At 39.3% G+C, this 24450-nt stretch overlaps 2 protein-coding genes across 4 annotated transcripts in view; one reads left to right on the forward strand and one right to left on the reverse strand.

The window, feature by feature from the left end:
• Positions 1 to 36: 36 nt before the first annotated feature.
• On the reverse strand, positions 37 to 9480 carry PSMG2 (proteasome assembly chaperone 2). Its single transcript, XM_020913719.2, has 7 exons — positions 9351 to 9480; positions 6553 to 6724; positions 5050 to 5108; positions 3733 to 3851; positions 2659 to 2832; positions 1161 to 1281; positions 37 to 335 (listed from the first exon to the last, which is right to left on the reverse strand). The coding sequence occupies exons 1-7, from the start codon at positions 9405 to 9407 to the stop codon at positions 243 to 245; spliced, it is 795 nt and encodes a 264-aa protein (XP_020769378.1). The 5' UTR covers positions 9408 to 9480; the 3' UTR covers positions 37 to 242.
• Positions 9481 to 9561: 81 nt separating this feature from the next.
• Positions 9562 to 24450, forward strand: part of SPIRE1 (spire type actin nucleation factor 1) — a 173895-nt gene continuing 159006 nt past the window's right edge. The window contains exons 1-12 of one of the 3 annotated variants that reach the window (XM_070464511.1): positions 9562 to 9877; positions 10476 to 10631; positions 11657 to 11738; positions 12339 to 12563; positions 13795 to 13980; positions 15320 to 15417; positions 15979 to 16107; positions 17534 to 17722; positions 19756 to 19922; positions 20953 to 21286; positions 23118 to 23335; positions 23756 to 23871. In XM_070464511.1, coding sequence (XP_070320612.1) covers positions 9815 to 9877; positions 10476 to 10631; positions 11657 to 11738; positions 12339 to 12563; positions 13795 to 13980; positions 15320 to 15417; positions 15979 to 16107; positions 17534 to 17722; positions 19756 to 19922; positions 20953 to 21286; positions 23118 to 23335; positions 23756 to 23871 — 1963 coding nt within the window. In that variant the 5' untranslated portion in view covers positions 9562 to 9814. The remainder of the gene's footprint in view (positions 9878 to 10475; positions 10632 to 11656; positions 11739 to 12338; positions 12564 to 13794; positions 13981 to 15319; positions 15418 to 15978; positions 16108 to 17533; positions 17723 to 19755; positions 19923 to 20952; positions 21287 to 23117; positions 23336 to 23755; positions 23872 to 24450) is intronic. The other 2 variants (XM_070464512.1, XM_070464513.1) reach the window with 2 other exon arrangements.

The following is a 24450-nucleotide window of genomic DNA, read 5'->3' on the forward strand; positions in this document are numbered from 1 at the left end:
AGTAAAAAAAAATACATGAACACATTTCAGACAAAATTACTTAGAAAACAATTTATTGCACAAAATTTACATTTGTTGTAGATGATGGAAAACATGGTAAAAACAACCTTGTGTTATCCATTTTTCCTGGAGATTTTTCTGTGGAAAGTAAAGCTTTCCTAATACATTCTTTTTATATAGTTGTTTACCAGCTGTGCTGGTAGTTAAGTGTCTTGGGAAGTAAGGTATAAAACTGAAACAGATCAGAAGAGCGCAGGGGGAAGACCACTGCCAAAGAGTAACCTCCAGGAACTCGGCATTTTCCAGGGCAGGGAAGATGCTGTGGGGTCCTCACACTGCAAGTGAAGAACAGAGTATCTGAGTCCTTCAGCTTTACTGCTCCCTCTCCCTTTAACACACACTACAAAACTCTCTTGTTTGTTCCTTTTGGTTTTGACACTTCTAGCTTTTATTGTAAGGAAAAAAACAAAGTCATAAATGTCTGTCTTTATTTATTCATTTTTTTTAAATGTCTGTCTTTATATCAGCTGAAGATAATTCCCTCAAATTCCAAATCATAAAGATATGCCAGAATGGGTGTGAATGGAGTCCACAGAGCAAAATAAAATTCAAAAGAAATAGGGGTTAGGAAAAAAAAAAAAAAAATCAGTGTTGCATGATTTGCATCAGTTTGTTCAGTGAAAAGGCATGAATTAAAAAGACAGTCACCTGCTATATAAAGCAGTCTTCATTTACTTCTGTTATGCCTAAAGGCTAACTGATTTCCCTTGTATAATGCTCTTATTTTGTGATAGAGAATGTATTTTAAAATTACAATGCATATCCAATAGCTACAGTGTTGCTCCCTAGCTATATGTTTTACTTAAAAAAGAAAAAAAAATCCTGAATTCCAAAGAGGACTTGTTTATCCTTATAAACAAGTTGCTATAATTAATGCAACACTATGAATACGATGAAGTATGCAACATCTTCATTTTTTAAAAAAAATCAGTCTTAATGGCTAGCTGCTTTCTTTTCAAAAGTTCAACCTAAATTTTATACAAAGATGTCTATATTTAATATAAACTTTCACTTATGTGGTCTACTTACATAGTATGTAAAAATGCAAGTTTATGAATACCTAACCAGAGCAATCAGGCTTAAGCTTTAGTAAAACTTACATGTGGTTTGATTATCTGAAGCCACTCATTAAGATATTCAACCAGACCCAGAGCATCTGGGATATTGTCTCCCTCTGAAACAAACTTCAGCAGAATCGCAATTGGGATTTCTTTAGAACAGCTGCAACAAGTGAAAAGAACAATCAGGTATTCTTCCTGCTTCCTGATGGCAGTTCCACTGTGCCCGTGTTCATACAGAGATGATCAGCCAGGTCATATGCGAGGAGACGCCACACCTTCTACATGTGGGGACAGAACTAGGAGCCATGTAACACTTTCCCTGGGCACATGCACCTTCCTGCCTCACAGTAAGATTTGTGTGAGAAAACCAAAAGAATGTCAGTTTTATGAGAGATATCTTTAAACAGCATAAACTCTACAGCTGCAGTATGCAGGTATTTACTTCAACTATATTTTAAAGATGAAGAGAAGAAAGCAGACCAAAAAACTGGTCATGGTAGTTACTTTTGGGTGACAGAGCTGAGTATTTTAAATATTGTTTGGATAGTTCTACATTTTCCAAACATTCCATGAGGAGTGTGTTTCTCTCAGCACTTTCTCTAGTGCCACTAACTTTGTGAATAAAGTCATAAAGCTGCCCAGGGACTGCTCTCTGGCCTCGTGGTTTCACCCTGCACTTGTGCACTCAGGGCTGGGAGGCTCAGGCAGCCCCTCTAGTGGCACTAGAGAAAGTGCTGAGAGAAACCTCTTCCGCGGTTGCTGCCCGTCTGGTTCTCTGCCGCCTCCTCTCCAGCCGTGTCAGCTCCTGAACTCGGTTCAGCCCCCTGAACTGTGAGCAAACACATTCCTGTTGTTTCAGCTCCGCAGTCTATGATCTGACAGCAGTGTAGGCATAGGTGATGTGGCCTGAACAGAGCAAGAGAACAGTTCAAAGCTGGTGGTCTGCAGAGCAGGTGGGAGCGACTAGATAGCCAGGGCTTCAGGGCTGTGGTGTGAGAGAAGGTGAAATAATACACTATGGATGTAAGCCAGACAGGAAAGAAGGGAGACAGACTAGGCAAAAAGAAACGTTGGAGGAAATGATGGTTCTAATAAGAGACACACTTTCAGGTATAAGAAAGGAGTTATTACTTAATGAGTGCAGATCTATTTAGAATGGTGGCAAAATCCTGAAGGTGGATGGTGCTGATGGGTACACAACAGAGTGAATGTACTGAATGCCACTTAACTGTACACTTTAAAATGGTTTATTTAATACTATGTATATCTTACCACCACCACCACACAAAGAACTGACTATAGAGGTTGCAGAGAATTAGTGTTAGGCCCCCTAACATGCTACACACAATAAAGCATTAAATATGGCTTCTCAGGAACGAATTCTATAACCACATTTCAGTCTTTCCCTTGAAAGTATCTCAGCACCTATTTAATGAGGGTATTTTCAGAGTTTTAGCAAGTAATCCAAACACTCCTAGGTATCCTGCTTTCATTTTCAAATCATGTGGGGAGCAAAGACACAGGCAGACACACTCACCCTTCGTCATAGAGCATCTTTGTGATCCCTCCTCCAGGGACACGGACACAAAACTCAGAATCATCTATTTCAGGAATGCATGGGGTTTTTTCCATTTCTTCCCAGTTGAGGCTCTGTATTTTATTCTGAACACTTTTTTGCATGGAAGGTGTAAGAAGGTACCTGAAGGGGGTACTGGAAAGAAACAATCATATCATTAACTAAACACTCACAATATGAACATTAAGACAAATAAGAGTTCTTTCAGCAAAAATTATCTTGTTTTCCATATATTTTGTTGCATAAGGCAAAATACAAGTTCTGACAGTTTATGGAAGGATAACGTAGTTATTGCTCTGACTTGCTACTCACATACTTAGGAGACTTTGTTGGGGACAGGAAAACAACCGAAGGCAAGGCCAGCATGAAGACCCAATGGCCACGCCGCGACGAGGCCTCTTACAAGGGCCTCAGAAATGTGGTCTATCGTGACAGTCTCAGAAATTAACTAGTTTTGAGAGGTTACTCTTAGCTAATATTTCTTCATCATGATTTTACAGGTGTGCAAATGACAATGCAATAAATAGTATGGATTTCTAACTCTTGAATATTTTATCTTCTATTAAGAATTCAATCTGACATGCCTGGTAATTGTACTTAAAGGCAGCTGGAGTTCTGCAAATACAAATGGCTAAATACATGGAAATAAACAGAAACACTGATCCAGTCTTCGAAAGACAGTGAACTGATAAACTTCAGGTACCCCTTCTCCTTTCTCGACATCAGCTGAGCCCTGAGGTGCTGTGGGCTCATGACACACACAGCAGAGCATAGTCCCAGAGACATACACAGCAGAGTGCAGCTCCAGAAGCACCCCACTGCTACCCTAGACCCCAGTGCTGCAGCCCTGGGAACACCAAAGGCCCCCAACGCCACTCCCCCTATCTCCCTACAATCTTCACCTCCTTCTTTCTAAATTCCAGGGAGAAAAGGAAAGGATGGCCTTAAAATTTTGTTTTAACCTTTTAGTAAAGAAATCATCCTAATAACTGTACACATCTTAACAAAAATACTTGTCCAGAGACACAGACCTACCTGCGCAGCTGGAGGTCATTACGGTGATACGAGTGGCTGCTAGAAAGAACCACCACTTTTGCGCAGCCACTGCATTTCACCCAGGAGAGCAGTTTTTCACAGAATGACTTTGCCTTATACTTTGTATACCATGGAAAGAGTACAATGAAAATACAAAGTTAGATCTCAGATTGTAACAAGAGTAGTCTACATAGTATTTCATCAGTCTTTGTGATGATACTATTAACAGTTTATGTATACTAAACTTATAGTTTGAGATCCACTTATTGTCCTTGCACTGAGGGTGAAAGATAAGGAACTAATTATAAATTTCTGCCCCAAATCTGATCGGGGCAACAGTTAGGTAAGCCAGAAGGCGAAATGCCTGTCTGGGTCCCTCAGCACAGCTGGTGCTGTGAATCACAGGAGGAAGTCAGCTCCATGCTGAACACCAGTTAAAAAGGTCTGATAGCCAAGGCAATATTCGAACCTTGCCTGGATCCAGAACCGATGGGTGTGTGGGGAGCAGCTGGGGAAATCTGAGTATTCTCTAATGCTGATCTCCTAGGTGTGTGGTGTGCTGTAGTTGTGAAGGAGACTCTCCTTCCTGTAAGACATGTGCTATGTGATGCTGGCACCCACCTGCTTTGGACTGTTTGGCAGAAGGAAACTGTGTGCACCTGCACACAGAGGATCAGCCAGGTGTGGCAAGAGGTGAACAGGTGATTGACCTGGGATGTGGACCTTTCACTCTACTTTTAATGCATGAAACAAAACTTAAATAGCTCCAGGTGTCTAGTGGCTGCCAGGTCAGTGTGGACACATTCCTGCCAGACAGTGGTGAGGGCTATGAACTTGCTTGGAGATAGGAAGCTACTACTGGATCTGACTGAGGTTTCCAGGACCTGGGGTGGAACAGCCTGTGGGGTGAGTGGTGCAGAAGCAGAATTAGGGGCATGAGAGAGGACAGGGGCTGGACCGGAGTGGTGACAGCGGGAGGGGAGAGAAGCTGGATTCAAGAGTGTATATTCAGACATATGTAATTTTTATGCAGATGCCACGGGTTTGAAATGTAATGCAAATAGAATAAACCTGTAATATTCATATGCTTAAATTTTTTCACCCATGGTACCTGAATCAGGAATATATAGGACCCAAGCTATATGTCCCAATATATTCAGGAAATAATAGTGACAACTCTGAAATTTTATGAGTATTTCTCTATAAACTCAGACTGCTTAAGTGCATAAAGAAAGAAAATGATTTTTGAATCTTAATAATGAGTATTTTCTCATTATACTGTACTTTAATAAACTAAGACAAAAGCAATATACTAACCTTAATAAAAATGGATCTTAACTGAAGAGCCACTAGTTTCTTTGAAGGCAATGCATACACTGCAAGTATAAGAGAATGAAACCACATGATAGTTAAAATTAAGGAGTCATACATGAGAAATTAATAACAAAACTGAACTAGGAAAAATTCTGTATCTAAATATTTAAAAAATATATTTATTTGGCTGCATCTGGTCTTAGTTGCAACACACAGGCTTAATTGCCTCACTGCATGTGGGATCTTAAGCTCCCCAAACAGGGATTGAAATCTGTGTTCCCTGAATTGGAAGGTGAATTTTTAACCACTGGACCACCAGGGAAGTCCCTAAAGATTTTTGCCAATTAAAACACAGAACATATGCACTACATCATTTAGCTAAAACACTTTACAAAGTACCTCAGAATTCACCCATGGGCTTTATTCTATGGAATAGATTCATTGCTGAAATTTAACTGTAAGAAAATTATCAAAAACTATTTCTCTTCTTTGATTGTAAACCTAGAGTATTCCCCTGATAACAAATGACCCCATTTTTAAGACCAGGTTTGGTTTCTGATACTGTTCCATCAGCAAGGGTGCTGACCACCAGGCATGTTTGGAACAAAGTGGGCTGAAGCTGGAAGCTCAGGAACCAGGGAAGTGGGCAGGCTGAGTTGATGTCCATGACACCTCACTTCTGCAGCACAGAGCAGCACTCCTCCCCTTCACCAGAGTTTCACACACATCTTGTTTGTTGGTAAGATCCTGTTTCCCAGCGCCTTTCTGCTGCTGCTGCTGCTGCTAAGTCGCTTCAGTTGTGTCCGACTCTGTGCGACCCCATAGACAGCAGCCCACCAGGCTCCCCCGTCCCTGGGATTCTCCAGGCAAGAACACTGGAGTGGGTTGCCATTTCCTTCTCCAATGCATGAAAGTGAAAAGTGAAAGTGAAGTCGCTCAGTTGTGTCTGACTCTTAGCAACCCCATGGACTGCAGCCCACCAGGCTCCTCTGTCCATGGGATTTTCCAGGCAAGAGTACTGGAGTGGGGTGCCATTGCCTTCTCCGGTGAGCCATGACTAACCCCAACTGACAGCCCAGCAGGGAACTGTGGAGATGGGTGGCGTGGGAAGGGCCTAGGCCTCCTGCAGTCAAGTGACTCGTCTCTCTGAGCCAGGTCAGTGTGCATTACGGTGAATGCTACCACTGTGTAACAGATGACTTCAGCCTGCGTGGAACACTGCACATTAAACACACAGGTCTGAACCCAGTGTTAGCAATGCTTACATGTGCCAGGAGGACAGAAAGTAAAACTGAGGATAACAGGGGGAAACCCCGTGTTAAAAATCATTCTATCCAAGGGTACAAATACGGGCATCTCTCTCAAGGGGGCTGTAATCCAGGGTGTGTGCAGGAGAGCAGGGCACCACTGTGGATTCTAAAGAGCCATTCCAGGTGCCAACGGACACCCAGGGAGAATCTGGCTGCGACTTGACACAACTCTGCCTCATGGAAGGATATAACACACCTTCAGCATTTATACTGAGCTCCGCTGAATTCTCTTCTGCAGTTGCATATGGATTGTTTCCAACCATTGGCACAAGACAGTCAGTATAGAAGTAACCAATCTTATGCATATTCAGTGTGGAAATAATCAGATCTATTGCAAGCTGGCCAACATTTCCAACAGATACTGCTGGCTGAAACAGTAAAAAAAAAAAAAAAAATTCATTAAGTTATCCAAATCAGCAGCACTTTAAGAAGTTTAGACAGAAGACAACAATCACAGCACAGGTACTAGACACCAATGCTCAGGTGCATCACACCTGGGTTCTGAGCCTTTCATTAGCTCCACCTGGAGACTACTGACTGCATACTTACTGAATACCTGCTATGTGTCAACCCCTGTTCCGGGCACTAAGGATGCAAAATAAACAAATGGATCAGAGTTCCTGCCCTTGTAGAGTTTCCATCTAGTGAGGGGGTGGTTTGCTGTGGCAAACAAAATAGATAGTAAAATACATAGTGGTAAGTACTATAGAAAACATTTAAGTCAGTAAGTAAGGGTGAGTGTGTTTGTGAGTGACTGCAAGTTCAAAAGGGGTGGTCAGGAAACAGTCACTTCAGGTGACCAGTAACTACAGCCCTGAAAGAGGTAATGGAGACAGTCACACACAGACTTGGGAAATGATGAGGTCAGGCAGTGGGCAAGCAGGTGCAGAGGCTGTGAGGTGTGAACAACAAAGTTCCTGGGTCTTCTTTCCGTTTGCTTCATTCGTGCCTAAAGGTTGGAGGGAGCTTCTTTTCATGCAGCGCACACACACACACACACATACACTCGCTCGCTCTCTTTCTCTCTCACACACACATACATTCTCTCTCTCTCTCCATGACTTCAAACAGCCAACTACCACATCTCCACCTACACCCCAAACGCTTACCTGAACTCCACAGCCAAATGGCTATCTCCACACAGTTATGTCAAAACCAGCAGGTACAAAACAAAGCATCTGCCTAACCTGCTCCCTACTTTGCACTTTAGAAAACAGTGACAATTACTCACCCAGTTACCTAAACCAGGGACCTGCTTCCCTTCCTCTCAGCAGCCACAGCAGCAGAGGACTAATTTTCACTGATCCTGTCTCCAAAGTTTCTCTTCACTATACCTCCTCCTCTGCACTCTTCCAGCAATTGCTAGTTTTTGGCCTCAATGGGTCCCTCAGAGCAGCCTCCCACTTTGTGCCCTCACATACCAATCCCCTGGTTACCTCCTTTAATTCCCTTTCCCTTTTTTGAAGATTCTGCTACTTTGGTTAGACCCTCACTCTCAAGTATCGTTCGTTTCTTCCTCACTACTGGATTCTTCCCATCAGCATATTCACACCCTCTAAAATCTTTCCTTCTAAAAAACTCCCTTTTCACACGCTGTCACTTCTCAGTGTCCCTCCAGAGCCCAAATTCCTTACAGTCCGTCCACTAAGACACAAGCAGGAACTTTATCTCTGAATTCAGGAACAAAAGCACAAACATACACATCTCCATGTCTTCTCCCATTTCTTCAATCCAATATGGCTTCCCTCTTCACCGTCAAGGGTACTGCTAGTAACCTGTGGATATTATTTTCTATATGATGTTTTCTTTCTGCCAGGTATCTCCTGCAAAAATACTTTTTCCCTTTTGTGATTAACGAATATTTTTCAGGGAGACACTTTGATATGAAGTCAAATTTTCTTCCTCAGTACACTATATCATTCACTGACACTTCTTTTTTGCTTTGAGCTGCACAAGTAGGACCTTAGTTACTTGACAAGGGATCAAACCCACGCCCCTTGTAGTGGAAGCACAGAATACCAGTTACTGGACCAGCAGGGAAGTCCCCACTGACATTTCTTGCATTATGATAAAAATTGTCAATAAGTGACTTTTCTATTACCATCGTCCTTTTAAAAATGGATACATAGTTGACATATATGTGTTTCAGGTGCACAACATTGTGATTCGACATCTGTACGCACTGCAATATGATTATGGCAATAGGTCTACTTAACATTCATCACCACTCAGTCATAAAATTATTTTTTCTTGTGATGAGAACTTTTTTTTTTCATTTATTTTTATTAGTTGGAGGCTAATTACTTTACAATATTGTAGTGGTTTTTGTCATACATTGACATGAATCAGCCTGATGAGAACTTTTTAAGATCTACCCTGTTAACAACTTTCAAACATACAACACAATGTTAACTATAGTCATTACGTTTCAAATTACATTCTAGGACTTATTTTTGACTAGAAGTTTGTACTTTTGACCCCTTTCACCTATTTCATCCAATCTGTTCTATATTGTTTTTTTTAATTCCACATACAAAGCTTTTCTTAACAGGTCTTTGTATCCCTCCCCTTCCCAATAAATCCCAGGGTTTTTCTGTACCCTTTTCAACGTTCTAACTTGACTTACGTTATGTTCCCAACTAGACTGCAAACTCCTTGAGGACAAGAACCTGGTCTTACTGTTACACTCTGACACAGCACAACGCTCACTGAGACAATGAATGAACCGCGATAGAACCGCGTGCTGTCGGCAAGTCTTTACCAGCCCGCCTGCAGTTTCCTGAGTAATGACAATCACTCCCAAGCTTAAACACGGTACAGAGCTAGCTGAGAAACGATTTTCCAGGAAGAAAGGTACAGCGAGTGGCCCGCACGGCACCAGCGGAGCGCAAGGTCACGTCCCCGCACCTTCCGCTCTCAGCCACCAGGACCCGGCCCCGCAGACTCGCGCGCGTCCGGGGGCCGCTCTGACGCCCGCCCCCTGCCCCGACTCACCATTAGGAGGGTGCACCCCGCGAGGTCGGGGACCGAGTCCCCGGAGGGGACGAACATGATTTCGCCGGCGGCACGAAGAGCCAGCGGCCGGAAGTGCGGGTGGACGGCTCCTGGGGTCCTTCGAGGCCCCGGTCGCGGGGTCCTTAGGTGCCCGTCACACTGCCTGCCGGGGCGGCGCGCGGGAGGGGCTGCGGGCGGGGGTGGCGGCCGGGGCGGCGCGCGGGAACCGGCGGGCGGGCACGGCGCGGAGTCTGCGGGCGGGGCCGAGCCGGGGCGCCGGCCGAGGGGACTGACAGGCGGCGCGGGGGCAGCCCGGCCGCCGTTTGGAAACGGCAGTTGAAGCCGCCCGGTTCCCCCGCCGGCCTGACGCGGCGGCCCCGGGAGCGCGCGAGGCGAGCGGTCGCGAGCTTTGGCTCCGCCGCGGAGACGCTGCGGCCGCCGGCGCGCCCGAGGGGGAGCACAGCATGTCGCTGCCGCCGGAGAAGGCGTCCGAGCTGAAGCAGCTCATCCACCAGCAGCTGAGCAAGGTGAGGCGGCCGGCCGGCGGGCACCGCGGAGCCGCGGGCAGAGGGCTGTGGGGCCGGAGGCCGTCATTCACGGGAGGTGGCATGGAGGGGCTGCTGGTCCTCGGGGTCAGTAGGGCCTCCAGCCGTCGCCCCGTGCCGAGTGTCAGCAGCGTCTCTGCCCCGCTGCAGTCCTGACCCCCACCGTCTCCCCCAGACTCGTAAAGGGTCACTCCGTTAACCCTCGGCCACATCTAAAAGGTTGAGTTGCCTTTTGGCCTTTGGTCGCTCCTCCACTGCTCTGCTCTACTCTCAAAAGATTGGTTTCAGTCGAGTGTTATTTGTGGGAAAGTGCTAGCAAATGTAATAGATAAGCTTAGAGCTTATTTTTAGAGTTAAAAATATTTATCCTTAAAGTTTTTTTTTCCTTTAAAAAATCTTACCTTTATTCTCAGTGAATTTCGGTAACAATCTCACACTGTTACTTGAGAAACCTTCCTGAGTTTAATCTAACTACTTATTATTATTATTTTGGGGTCAATACTTTGGAAAGATGTTAGCTAGTTGGCTGTCTTTGACTGCCCTATAACGTTTTAAGTCCTAATGCGAGTTTTCTACCTAGATGGATGTCCATGGCAGGATAAGAGAAATCCTTGCTGAGACTATTCGGGAAGAATTGTCACCTGATCAACAACAGCTATCAACCGAAGATTTGATCAAAGCCCTTAAACGCCGGGGAATCATTGATGATGTGATGAAAGAACTTAATTTTGTTTCTGTGAGTAATCTTTTAGAGGAAAACATTTGAGAGTCTTAAGTATATTCTCATGTTTAACACCACTCTTAGGGTCCAATTTGGGGCCTCTGTTTAGTGAAACTACTTTTTAAATAAGACCGTTGTGTCTAGTAATATCCACTGAGCTGGTAGGATTATGTATCAGTGAGACTGAAATTATGGACCTAATTATTCCCTCTACAGTGAGAGTTTTCTCTCATTCTCTAGGTCTAAAACTTTAAGTGTGTGTATTAGTCAGATTAGTTCACTCCAGCTATATTTTTTCTAAATTAATACTCTGGAATCTTTCTACACAAAGCTTATTATTGAAGTAAACATATTGTTTGGTGCTGTGTTCCCTAAGATGAACACATTGTTAGTTTCTTTAAGGAATTAATTGTCTGCATAAGAACTTTCAAATCTTTTCGCACAAATAGGTCAGTAGTGAGGTGATGCCTCTCAGTGCACAAATTAGTAAGTAGGTCTTTTGAAAGTGAGGCAATAATGAGAGACTGTGACCTCAATACCTGGGTAACATAATGTGGAAATTGGATGGACTTCGTAATACACCAGAGAATAAGTATTTTAGTCCAGCATCCTTTTTTGGTTTTTGGGGTTTATAAACTCATTTGTTATAAAAACTGACCTAGTAATAGCTTCTGCTGTGTGAATGTCACTTCCTTATTAAAATCAGTTCTGTTCCTGGTGGAACCACAAGCCAGATGTCATTTGAGGTTTGGAGAAAGTTTAACCTTCTGTAAAGTGTTAAAAATTTGCTTTAGCATTCTGTGGACATGGCTTGAAGATCATGAATTCTTTCACGTTAGACTTTAGGAGTGACCAATTAGTTGCATTACTGTTTCAGCAGACTTTTCATTATTCTACCTGTGGTAGGAGAGTAAGGGCATTTTGAGGGGGTTTTATCCTGTCTACTTTTGGTCCAGTTCATAGTCCCATTATTGGCATTTTCTTACTTAACTGTAATTTTTGTTTTCTAATTTGTTTTGATTTTTTTTCTGCCATTCTAGGATAATGTTGATCAAGAACTCCCTTCCTCTCCAAAACAACCTGTTTGTTTTACTGACAGACAATCAACGTTATTAAAAAAAAGTATGTTTATTTCTTTTTAACATTAATTTAGTTGTGGATAGTATTGCATATAGATGTGCTTAGTGTTTTGTATTTGAGAGAAAGCATTTCTATTATTTTTCCAGAATGAGGTACTTATATTTTTCTGATAAATCATCCAGAAAACTTAGATTCTATTTTGCATGAAGTGTATCAAAGATTTAATGTATAGCTGAGTGGAAACAAAAACAGGACTATCTGTTTTTCATGTTTTATTAATATATTTTATAAATTGTACAGCCTTTTTTAATGGCAGTGTAATTATCTAATAAGTATACTTACTGAGTTGGTAATTGTCCGAGATGATTTGCTGTATAAGAAACTAAAGAAAAAAAGATATACTAAACCTTGGCTCCAACTCCTGTCTAGCTGGAAGAAAGTAGCCAAAATATAAATCAGAAAAAGATATCCTATTACGTATTTTTCCTTCCCTGGGTACAGATGAGCCTGGTATATGGTAGACTTGTTACTCTTCCTTTTTTTAGTCTTTGGTTTTATTTCTGTCAAGTTATTTCCTGTTGTCTTGATCACATTGCTTAAGTTGATTGGCAGTTTCCTCATATGTATTGCTACACTTTACAGCTAATATTGATCCAACACGGAGGTATCTTTACCTTCAGGTTTTGGGTGGAAAAGCTTTCTTGGAACATCTGCAAGAACCTGAGCCTTTACCTGGACAAGCTTGTTCAACCTTTACTTTATGTTTACATTTTCGAAACCAACGTTTTCGTTCTAAACCTGTTCCGTGTGCCTGTGAACCAGATTTTCATGACGGCTTTTTACTTGAAGTACACAGAGAAAATTTAGGTAAGGAGCAATGATAAACTGTCATTTAATTTTGTAAATCTTCGTTAAATCTTATCACAGAACAACTTTAACAACTTTTGCTTAAGAGATTTATAATGGATGAATCTCCCCAGTCTTTTGTTTTATTTGTTTTTTCCCTTACTGCTTTTTTCCTATGTAAATTAGTACTACCTACCTTCTTGCTTTATTTTTGGCTAGTTTTCCCTGAAGGTTACTTTTGACTTTTAATGGTTGATTGTTTAGTAGTAAAAATTTAAATGCTTGTTAGGTGGAGAATGAGACGGGGTCCTCTTCATTTCTGAAAGATGGCTTGATTTACGATGTTAGTAACTTTTACAAGTAAGAGTTTAGACGTGAGTCTATAACTCATTTTTAAGACTTTAAAATTATGATACTCGATTACTATAATTATTTTACATTTTTTCTTCCTGTAAAGGTGTCATATCTTAGTTGTGGATGTCAAAATGTTTATATTTGTAAATTTAACAAAGTTGTAGCATTATAGATTCAGAATTTTAGGTTGCTGAAATAGCTAGTGCACTACTAAAATTTTATTTTTTAAATTTTTTCATTTATTTTTATTAGTTGGAGGCTAATTACTTTACAATATTGTAGTGGTTTTTGTCATACATTGACATGAAATTTTATTATATTTTACCGGGTGAAAAGTATTACCTTAATAAGGCAGTTACTGGCTTAAATTGGTAGCTCCAAGGTGCTGGATCTTTCACTTTTGTGTAGATAATACAGTGTTTTTTTTCCTAGAGGTTTCAGTTCAGTTCAGTTCAGTAGCTCAGTCGTGTCTGACTCTTTGTGACCCCATGAACTGCAGCACGCCAGGCTTCCCTGTCCATCACTAACTCCTGGAGCTTTAAGGATAAAGTTATTTTGGGGAATAATGTTGACATATTTCAAGGATTTTTATAGTGGTAGCATATACTTAATTTATGTACTTTTGAAGAATAGACTTAACCTCTTAGAGGTTAGAAAACACCAATATGCATAAAGAAACTAGATAACTTATCACAGTTCCACCAGTCTTCTGAAAAGTTAGCAACAGAAATGGGACTATTCTTTATTCCCACTCTGTTGTATGCTTTCTGAGGCATTGCTGACTTATTCTGTTGGTTTTATATGTTTATTATTAGTATCCTTTTCAGTGAAAATATTCTTTTACCTTGTCCTAACTGGATATGTCATGTGGTGTAATGTTTTTGGTTTATGTTGCTAGGTGATGGAACTAGAATGGCTGACTCTACCACAATGTTATCAATAAGTGACCCAGTTCATATGGTGCTAATCAAGACAGACATATTTGCTGAGACCACGTTAGTTGCATCCTATTTTCTTGAATGGCGATCAGTGTTGGGCTCAGAAAATGGAGTGACCAATCTTACTGTGGAACTTATGGGTGTAGGTATGACGATTAATATCACTGTTACCTTTTTATAGACACAGTTTATATGTAGATGTATTTTATGTTTTAAAAATGCCTTTGTAAACCAGGAGGGAAACACGTAGGAAGAATTTGTTGGAATTACAGTTGGACTCTAGTATCGGAGTCTGGGGAAGTGTCTTGAGTAGTGTGAATATTGGACTTCTCTGTCACTCTTGCCTTGTTTTAAGGAAAAAAAAATTTCTGGGAGATACATAAATCTTGAGGGCTTTTCCTCTCAAGATTTGCTATAATATATTTGCTAAATATAATATATTTGCTAAAAATAAAGTTAAGATTTCTTTACACAAACATGTAGGCATGCACCCATACATGATAGCTTGTACCCCAGCCCTGCCAGGGTAGGTTCTTACAGAATCTGGAGTAGATGTTCCTCTCACCTCTTCCAGGTGGGACAGGGGCTCACACACTTGCTCAGTGCTGCTGTCGTCGGTGTCCCCTTGGAGATCGGACATGGTACCTGTATTGTCACCATTGTGTCCCTGGGTTCTTGCGGGTTCCCTGATATATAATACATATTTGCTAGTGGAATGAAAGGCAAAATAAAAGCTGCACTGTTGTAAGCACTACGTATAATGGAATTATTTTGGTATTAAAATTTGATTACAGAGTTAAGCTTGACCAGTGGACAATAGAGCTTTAGTAAGTTAGATTTTGATAGATTAGACCCAGAATACATTTTTCCTTAAGTAAATAGTAGGGAAAAAGCTTTATGTAGGAGATTTATTTTCAAAAGAGATACCCATTGTTTGTTTTTAAATATAAGCCTAACAAAATAACCATAGTAATGACCTGGAAATTTCTTATTTATCACAAAAATATTAAATAGTTATGGTGTGAAGTATATTTGTTTTCTAATTCTTTAAGTCCAGGAGTGGATTAAAAATTTGTACTCATATGTAATGTGAAACATGGGAAGGGATAAATGGAAATTACTATATGTGGCAAAATGTATAAATATTTTCTGAGAATGAGGCATTAACAGTTGCTTTGACTTTGTTTTTAATGAAGATAAAAATCAAGACTCATAAATCCTTTAGGTCTGAAAAAGTCCCTTAAAAGTGATTGAGAAGCTAGGAAAACAGGTAATCTCCTTATAACTAGATAAAAGTCTTTGAACAAAATAAAAACCAATTTGAGTTGGGTTGTTTTTAATATGAATATAAAAGGTGTTTGAATATTGTCTTTATTCCGTGTAAGTGATAAAGCACATAATTCTTAAATTAGTTTGGTTAAGCTTTGATTGACTAAATATACTGAGTATTGAAACTTCTGAAGTTACATTTATTTACATTTACAGGCACAGAATCTAAAGTTTCTGTAGGAATTTTAAACATAAAACTTGAGATGTACCCACCGCTCAATCAAACATTATCTCAAGAAGTAGTGAATACACAGGTAAATAAGCCTGAGTTTCTTTTCTTTGTGTGTTTTCATACTTGTAAATCCTAGGAAGTGTTCTCTTCTTAGAAAATTATCGTGTATTAGTTGTAAGCAAGATAGTGATAGTATGACGTTATTTAGAAATTTTTGTCTGGATCAAAAAAGGTAGCTCTGACTGGTATGGGGTCTTCCCAGGTGTCTCACTGGTAAAGAACCTGCCTGTAATGCAGGATACACAGGGGGCTTGGGTTTGATCCCTGTGTCAGGAAGATACCCTGGAGGAGGCAGTGGCAGCCCACTCTAGTATTCTTGCCTGGAGAATCCCATGGACAGAGGAGCCTGGCAGGCCAGAGTCCATGGGGTCACAGAGAGTCAGACATGATTGGCATGGAGACTGGATTGTCCTGGGAAGTGTGAGATCAGGGAGGCCAGTTAGGGGCCCTTATGGATGACAGATGATGGTGTCCTGATTGAGTAGTGCTAAAGATGGAGGAGGTGCATAGACTTGTTCCATATTTTGTGATCATTGTTGAAGAGAATGAATATAAATTGATAAGTATATTTTTAAATTTCAAGCTTGCTTTGGAACGTCAGAAAACTGCAGAGAAAGAGCGGTTATTTCTTGTGTATGCTAAGCAGTGGTGGAGAGAATATTTGCAGATTCGACCCTCACACAATTCACGACTGGTGAAGATTTTTGCACAGGTTTGTAAATTGTATGAGAAGTTTCACAGCTGTATTTGAGATTTACTGGTTGTAAACATCAATTTCAATTAACTTTAATTTGTAAAATGTATTTATTCCAGACAAGTGAAAATTTATTTGTAAAACAATATGCTGATTTTGTAATAATTTGACAATAGTAAGTAGGTGAGTGACATATCACAATCTTTGTTTTATTATGCTTTTTATTTTCAGTTACTGTTTTTCTAAACCATTTTTGAGCATGTTTAATTTAAACTAGATGAAAACTCATTTTGTTTAATTTGGAGTGTGTCCTCCATTGATACTTTGTACTAGATAAGTAGTAGGACACTTTGCAATTGACATGTAAATTCAGCTTTCAGGTGTAGTATTGGTAGTGTAGGCATAAATTTTTTTGTTAGGGTATTTTTTAAGACAAAGAGTATTACATGTAATGAGTCTATTCAACCAAGATCTCTAAGCTGCTAACCACTCATATTTAACTATAGCATTTCAGTTATGTATCTCTGCCTCTGTTTTTTTCTGTATCCTAAGCCCTTTTTCTGTCATTAGTAAACCAACATAAATAATCAGATCCAGATCCTTTTAATAGCTTCCGAGGAACCATTCAGATATTTTTCTATGTATTCAGTCTTGTGTAGGTGCTATGAAAGCATATGAGTGTAGTGTTGTGAGTACTGTGCCTCAGATCCTGTACATTTGTGTAGCTTTTCCCTACATTCTCTATCTTTTAGGACAGGCTGAAGGTGGTTCACTTTCTAGATGAGAAGCTTGGGAATGGAGGGCATAGTTGGTTGGTGATGGGAATGTGGGAATGTCTTCTGACTTCCTGACAGCCTTGTCTGTATGTTGACTGACAGGCAGGAGGGGAGCAGCGACACTGGGACAAGGGCGAAGAGAAACCAGCCCAAGTATAACTGGCTCCCTCTTGTGTGTGTAGTCTGGAATGTGGTCATTCACTGCCCCGTTGGAGCAGAGAGGACAGGGAGGGAGGGGGAAGTGGACCAGAGAAATGGCCCATGGAAGAGCTGAATAATACCCCATGCCTTCTTTATCAGCTCATCCATTGACATCCACTTAGGTGTTTCCATGCCTTGGCAGTTGTGAGTGATGCTTAAGTGATGGGATGGGTGTGTAGCAGTGTCTTTGAGACACTGACTTAAGTTGGTTTGGACACATATCCACGGGTGGGGTTGCCAGGTCATATGATGATTTAAGTTCTTAATGTCATAGGCTTTGAAGCGAAGTTATGAGAATTAAGAGAAAAATTGTATATACAACACTCAGTAGCCTTGTGCTGGATGCAGGGTAAGCAAGTGCTCAAGTGGTGTCCAGGATTATTTTCTCTCTGATGTGTTCTGAGCAAAGTGTTAAAATTAGAAATGATTAACTGTCACTACAGATAATGTTTTCCCTTCCCCTCCAGGATGAAAATGGGATTAACAGACCAGTCTGTTCTTATGTCAAACCACTTCGAGCTGGAAGGCTTTTGGACACTCCAAGGCAAGCAGCAAGATTTGTCAATGTCCTTGGTTATGAACGAGCCCCTGTTATCGGAGGAGGAGGTAAACAGGAGCAGTGGTGCACTCTGCTGGCCTTTCTCTGTAGAAACAAGGTATCCTGCACACATACTAGAACTAAAAACCAGTACATTGTAGTTACTGTGAGTTGATGGTATATTTGTAAAAGAATTAACTTAGGAAAAAAGTATACATTGGGGTATTTTCTAATTTCCTGTGTCAAAATTGTTGATAGTATTATAAAAATTAGACTCTTCAGCATTCCAACTCTTTTGAAACAGAATGAAAAAAAATTTCTTTATTATTGTTTTGAAATAATTTTTAGTCTGAAGTTGTATAAGCAGTACATATAGGTATGCACAAGGCAGAGCTTACAGAATGGGAAAAAACCACTTAGATTAGAGATTGATTGTTGATTGGAAGGATTTTATCTTAAGACAGTTGAAAACAGTTAAACATTATTTATTGAAAAAATTATTTATTTCCAAGTTGTAATTCCCAAAAGTTGTATGTATAGATTTAAACTTAAAATAAGAACTTCAAATATAGTAGGAATATATTATATATATTTAAAATGATTTCCTAAATAATTCATTTGTAATACAAATAATCACCCCTTTTGATTCACTCTTTCCTTTTCTTGAGTTCGTTTGAGGAGAAAGCACATCTTGAACTTTGAAAATTATTAAAAATATTTTTCTTACAAAACATTAGTTTTATAATAGAGGTGAAATTTCACCCATAATTCTATTTTTCATCTATTTATATATTTTTATGTTTTTCTCCCATGTATATATTTTCCCCATAACTACAATTGATATAAATAGAATTGTGTGCCCTGCTTTATAAATTAGCTTTATGCTATGAATGTTTTCCCATGTGTTGCTCAGATACTATGATCTCCAGCTTTGAATGTCTGAATGAAATTTTTATTAGCTAATACATAAAATCTACCTGATGGTTTTGCCATCATAGGAACTGTTTCTTTTGGGTGAGTTAGGGTTGCTTCCAAATTTTTTATATCACTGTGAATGAATTTTTGCATTGAATATCTTTGGTTATATTGTTATTTTTTCTTTTGAGATTTTTTTCCTAATATAGAATCTCAGTGTACAGAAATGACTAACTGGGTCTTAAAGGTTGGGTATTAATGGTTTTCAAAAGTCAGTTTAACATTTATAAGATGCTGTTTGTTTTATTATTGTTAACTAAAAGACAGCAGTGTAGAGCTACCAGTGCAGAATTTGGGGGCTGAGAGCTCATCCCTCGTTCTAACTCTGAAATCAGTAGTTATTTTGCTTTTGTATGTTAACTGTAGTCCTACACTGAAGTACATATCTTCATATAATTGTGGCCTTACTGTGTAACATTTAAATAAGGTTTTTCACAGAAAATGGATATTTTCTATTATTTTTGTAGTTTTTGTAATTTTTTTAAATTGTGAAAGTAATATAACATTATCAAAGAGAGTTTGCACAAGAAAGAGGGAAGCTGTATATAACCTGCCCTAATGACAGCCATTGTTGTTTTTTTATCCAGTCATTTTTTCTGTGTATTTCCTTAAAATGATCAAGTATAGATACTTTAAATCGTTGTTGTAAGCTTGAGTGTTTTCCCGTTTATTGGAATTTCCTCCCCATGACCCGTCATCTTGTGTGTTCTTGCCCTTTAGCTATTTATCTTTAAATTCTTACTGCTTTGGGGGGACTTCCGTGGTGGTTAAGGGGATGAGGGTTTGGCTTCATGTGCCTTAAGGCCAAAAACCAAAACATTAAACAGAAACAATGTTGTAACAGACTTAGTAAAGACTTTAAGAACAGTCAACATCAAAAAAAAAAAAATCTTCAAAAAAATTCTTACTGCTTCTATGTTGTGTGAGTTCTTTGTAAACTATGGAGTCTTGAAGTGTATGTTAAGACTGTCAGTTTTGTAGGCACTGACTTTGTAAAACGGGTGCTTCTAAAATGCACATTGTATTTTCCCCTCATTGTTTTAGCTTAACACTGGACTAAATGATTAAAAGTAAAAATTTAGTTAACACTTTTTAATTGCAATTTTGTATTTAAATATTTAATGTGGAAACCATGTGAGGGAGTAAGTACTTCATGTTGCTTCCTTTTATTTGCAGGGAGACTGTGAAGACCATGCCAACCTTCTCTGCAGCCTCCTGCTCGGGTATGGGCTGGAAGCTTTTGTTTGTGTTGGGACCAAGGCCAAGGGCGTGCCCCATGCATGGGTCATGACGTGTGGCACTGATGGGACCGTGACTTTTTGGGAGAGTTTAACAGGACACAGGTTTGTCAGCCACGTTTATAGGGATATTAGCACAAAGGTGTAAATGTTGTCAACTGTAGGTTCTGTTTTATTGATGGTATCAGAAGGCACATATTAATAATTTGGGGTATGTTAAAAAATTACCTCAATTAAGATAGCTATGAACTAAGCTAAGAAAATTTGTATACCTAAAATATTCTTTACCAACATGATATTAATAAAAAATATATTATGCTTACTTTTAATTTTGTATAATTGCCATATAGTTTTGGGCTTTTTTTGGGGGTGAGGGGTGGGCCATGCGGCATATGGGATCTTAGTCCCAGACCAGGGATTGAACCCACACCCCCTGCAGTGGAAGCATGGAATCTTAACCACTGGACTGCCAAGGAAGTCCAGGCATATGTGTTTTCTGATGATTGTTCCTAAGCCTAAAAATAAATTCAAGTTGTAAGTCATTTCTTTTGAGAACTTGACGTGGTTACCAACTCCTTGTTGGTAAATCCAGTTTACATTTTCTTGGTGTCATCAGATTTTGATAGATTGAAATGTTCCCTCCTTCCTGGAACATTCTCTTTCTTAGCTTCTCTCATAGCACTGTGTTTCAGCTTTCATAATTCCTCTCTGGCTGTTCTCTGTTTTCCTTCTTTTTGCCTCAAATGTGGGAGTTCCTGAAGGCACAGCCCTGAACCCTCTTCTCATTTTCCTGGATTTTCTGTTTCCTTGGTTGATAATCATTTTAGTTAGTTGTGCCTAAAAATGTGTGGCTAAATTATTTTGTTACCTGGATAATGTTTGTGATCTTAATGCTATGCATGGAATATATTCTTATGTTGAAGGAATAAAATTGGTTTCTGTATCATAGATGTGCCATCCAGTGTATGTGACGTAATCAAATTGTGGAAATACAAGGAGAAACAAATATTAAACTTGAGTCTTGGGAAGTAGCTATGACCTTAAGTGTTAGAGTAATTTTTTTCCTCAGTAAGCTGCTGCTGTCGTCTTAATTTCTGAGTTCTTACTATATAAAACTATGATTAACCTTTTTTAGGTACCTCCACAAGCCTATCAACCCTGATGAGCCTCCGGCTGCCGAACAGCCCAAACCATTGTACCCGTATCGAACAATTGGTTGTGTTTTCAATCATCAGACGTTCCTGGGAAACTGTCAGCCCTCTGACTCAGTGGAAAGCTGTGTGTTTGATCTGAATGATGAGTCCAAGTGGAAACCCATGAGTGAGGAAGCAGTTAAATCTGTGTGTGCTCCGGGGGCCACCACATCCCTCCCTCCCTTTCCTCCGCTGTGTGCGTCCACGATCGACGCTTCTGTGACAAGCAATGAGATAGAAATGCAGCTCAGGCTGCTCGTGTCGGAACACAGGAAGGTAATTAACACTGAGATTTGGGCTTTCCTGTATTTTTCGCATGTTTATGTATTTAAAAGATATATATTTTTTTTGGTGTATAAAACAATTTCAATCAGTTTCTAGCCCTAAATAAAACAAATTCAGTCCCTTCCTTTATGAGGGTTGTGGTTTTGAAAGTCATAGGAGTAAAACTCTGAGATTCAAAACTTTCTGAATTCACCAGTACTTACAGAAATTATTACATCCTTGTCCTTGTAGGAATGAAGGATGGTGGACTTGTTGAGACTTTTTTGAATACTAGTGTTTGGATTTTTTCTTTGTACTTATTTAAATCATTCCCCATTGACAATATTGGGTTACGTTTTTTCATTTTCATTTTTTTTCCAGGTTTGTTTAGTTGTTTTATTTTTCTGTTACATTAAACTAGGTAGGTGTAAGATTATAGCCTCATAGTGGCTTTGATTTACATTTCCTTGATTACTAACAAGATGAAGCTTTTTAGTAGCCATTTAGATTTTGTGAAGGGCCTTAAAGGAAACATAAAAAAGCACTGATCATAATGGAAAAGATTAGTGTATGTTAATAACTTACTTTCATCAGAATTCATTAAGAGAGTGAAAAAGCAGCCTTGGAGTGGTAAAAGTTACTTGCCACGCATATAATCAACCAAAGACTAGAGTCCAGAACTTGCACAGAAGGTTGATTTCTAATTCACCTTTTGGGAGTCCCTATTATTCCCCTCCTTGGGTGAGCCCTGATTCTCATGTTCCTTGAAACCATCAGAGACACTCTGAGTTATCAGCTGTGTTCTCTGGGCTCCCAGTTACTTTTCCCTTTAGCCTATAAAATCTTAGCTACTTGCCAACTTCTCAGGGTGCTCAAGAGTGTGTTTTGGGAAGTATTGAATGTGGTACTTGTAGTGTGTTTCCAGCAGTAGGTGGGCCAGGGCTCCATCTCCTACCTCCATCGCTTGTATTGCCTTTTACTTTCTTAGCTTCTGTCTGAAAATGAAACTGACATTTTAATACATTATAAGAACTACATGTTTAGAAAAAAGAGAACAAAGCTGAGCTGAATGCCATTGATGGTTGCTTGCTAAGTTAATGGTGTCTATAAGCCCGCAAGTAACAGTCAGAGGAAGAAGATAGGTGATCCCTTGGGATCACTTGAAACCAGTTGTAACAGAATGTGAGATTAGATCTGTTATAATAATCAAAATATTTAGAATTTTTAGTTTGTAGCATTTAAAAAAATTACATGTCTAGGTAGCAATGGTTCATTTGATGTCATAAGTGAAATTATAATTGCCTTCAGCATGTCTTAAGCTCCCAGAGGGCCTGTAGCTTCTGCTTTTTGGTGCCTTTTGCAGAATAAATGCTCAGTAAATGTTTGTGTTTAATTATATGCACAATTTGTTGACATTTCTCCCCTACTACAGTTGAATTTATGGTGGGAGCAATCAGGTTAAGCAGATTCAATCTCGTGAAAGTCTTTAAAGTTAAATAAAATCTGACCTCAGAATTCATTGACATGTTGTCTTCCTCAGTAAGACAATTCCTTATGGTCTTTCCTTGTGGATATTAAGGGAGTACAGGATTTGCAGCCTTCACTAACATCATTGCATTAGCTGCCTTTTGTTATTTCTCTAAGAAGTTAAACCTGATAGATACCTGTTTTTCCTTTTATAATTTTTACTTCTTTGTATCCTTATAGTAATTAATAAGAAGTTAAGAAAATTATGACAGATTTTAAAAATCCTTTCTTGGCATACATTAAAATAATCAACATTATAATTATAATTAGTTTTTTTAAGTATTGTATTTTGCTTTTTCCATTTCGATTGCTGTAGGACCTTGGCCTCACTACTGTCTGGGAAGACCAGCTTTCTTATCTCTTGTCACCAGCTCTGGCGTCTTATGAATTTGAGCGTACAACAAGCATATCTGCGGGCAATGAAGAGTTTCAGGATGCTATCAGAAGGGCTGTGCCTGATGGCCACACATTTAAAGGGTTCCCAATACACTTCGTGTATAGAAATGCGAGGCGCGCGTTTGCCACGTGTCTGCGGTAAGGTGGAATTTATGGTGTCTTGGTGTTTTTGACATAATCTCAGCGGACACTTGGTGCTAATTTAGGAATGACTTCAGAGTCACACAGGGAGCTTCTGTAATGACCTGTCCTCTTGCCTCAGACTGTGATTCATTAGGGCCAGAGTAGCTCTTGAGAGCTCCGGGTTGTTTCCCCAGTGATTCTGTCGAGGATCACTGATCTTGTCTAGTGTAATTTTAAAAACTTAATAGGCTACGAGGAAATAGTTTTTTTATTTTTTTGAGGAAATAGTTTATAATTTGAATAGTTTCACCACAATTGCAGAGTCCTTGATAACAGAGACAGTATTTTTAAAAATCATTTTAAATACTGACTTTCTTGGAAATAAAGTAAAACCTAATTTCATTTCTTAATTGAATCCATTTTCTCTTTTCCAAGGTCTCCTTTCTGTGAAGAAATCATCTGTTGCCGTGGAGACCAGGTGCGCCTGGCAGTTCGTGTCCGCGTGTTTACTTACCCTGAATCTGCTTGTGCTGTTTGGATCATGTTTGCTTGTAAATATCGCTCAGTACTATAGGACTAAGTTTCTATAAGACTATACCTGTGTTTTATTAGAATTTTACACATTGTATTAATAATAATACTAGGTGTTTCGAGGTTCATTACTTTAAAAATCACAATCTGGCTTTGATGTCATATTTAACTTTTGTATAAGCCTCACTAATAATGTTTGAAAAGTATCATGATATGTGTTTAAAAATTAAGGATGAAAAACTTGTATAAATTTCAGAGGATGTTAGTATAAATTAAGTGTTTATCTTATTTTAGTAAATATTACTTTGCTTATAAGTAGTCAGTAGTTTAAACATGAAAATAAAATTTACTTAGTTTTCTTTGCATTAACAGGTAATCAGAAAGTTATTTGCCTAAGGATTTGAGCCATAGTGAATTTAATATGATCATTATTTTTCATAGAGTAATGGGATTATTTTATATAAATTAGGAGAAATTAGCTTCACAGCATTTATTTATTATATAGGTGAAATACATTTTGATGAATTTACCACTTTTGTGGTTTACCCATAACCACAGGGATATTTGTGACTCTCTAGAGAGTTATGGGAAGACATGGA

The sequence above is a fragment of the Odocoileus virginianus genome, unplaced genomic scaffold (genome assembly GCF_023699985.2).
Source record: "Odocoileus virginianus isolate 20LAN1187 ecotype Illinois unplaced genomic scaffold, Ovbor_1.2 Unplaced_Contig_27, whole genome shotgun sequence".
NCBI classification, from domain to species: Eukaryota; Metazoa; Chordata; class Mammalia; order Artiodactyla; family Cervidae; genus Odocoileus; species Odocoileus virginianus.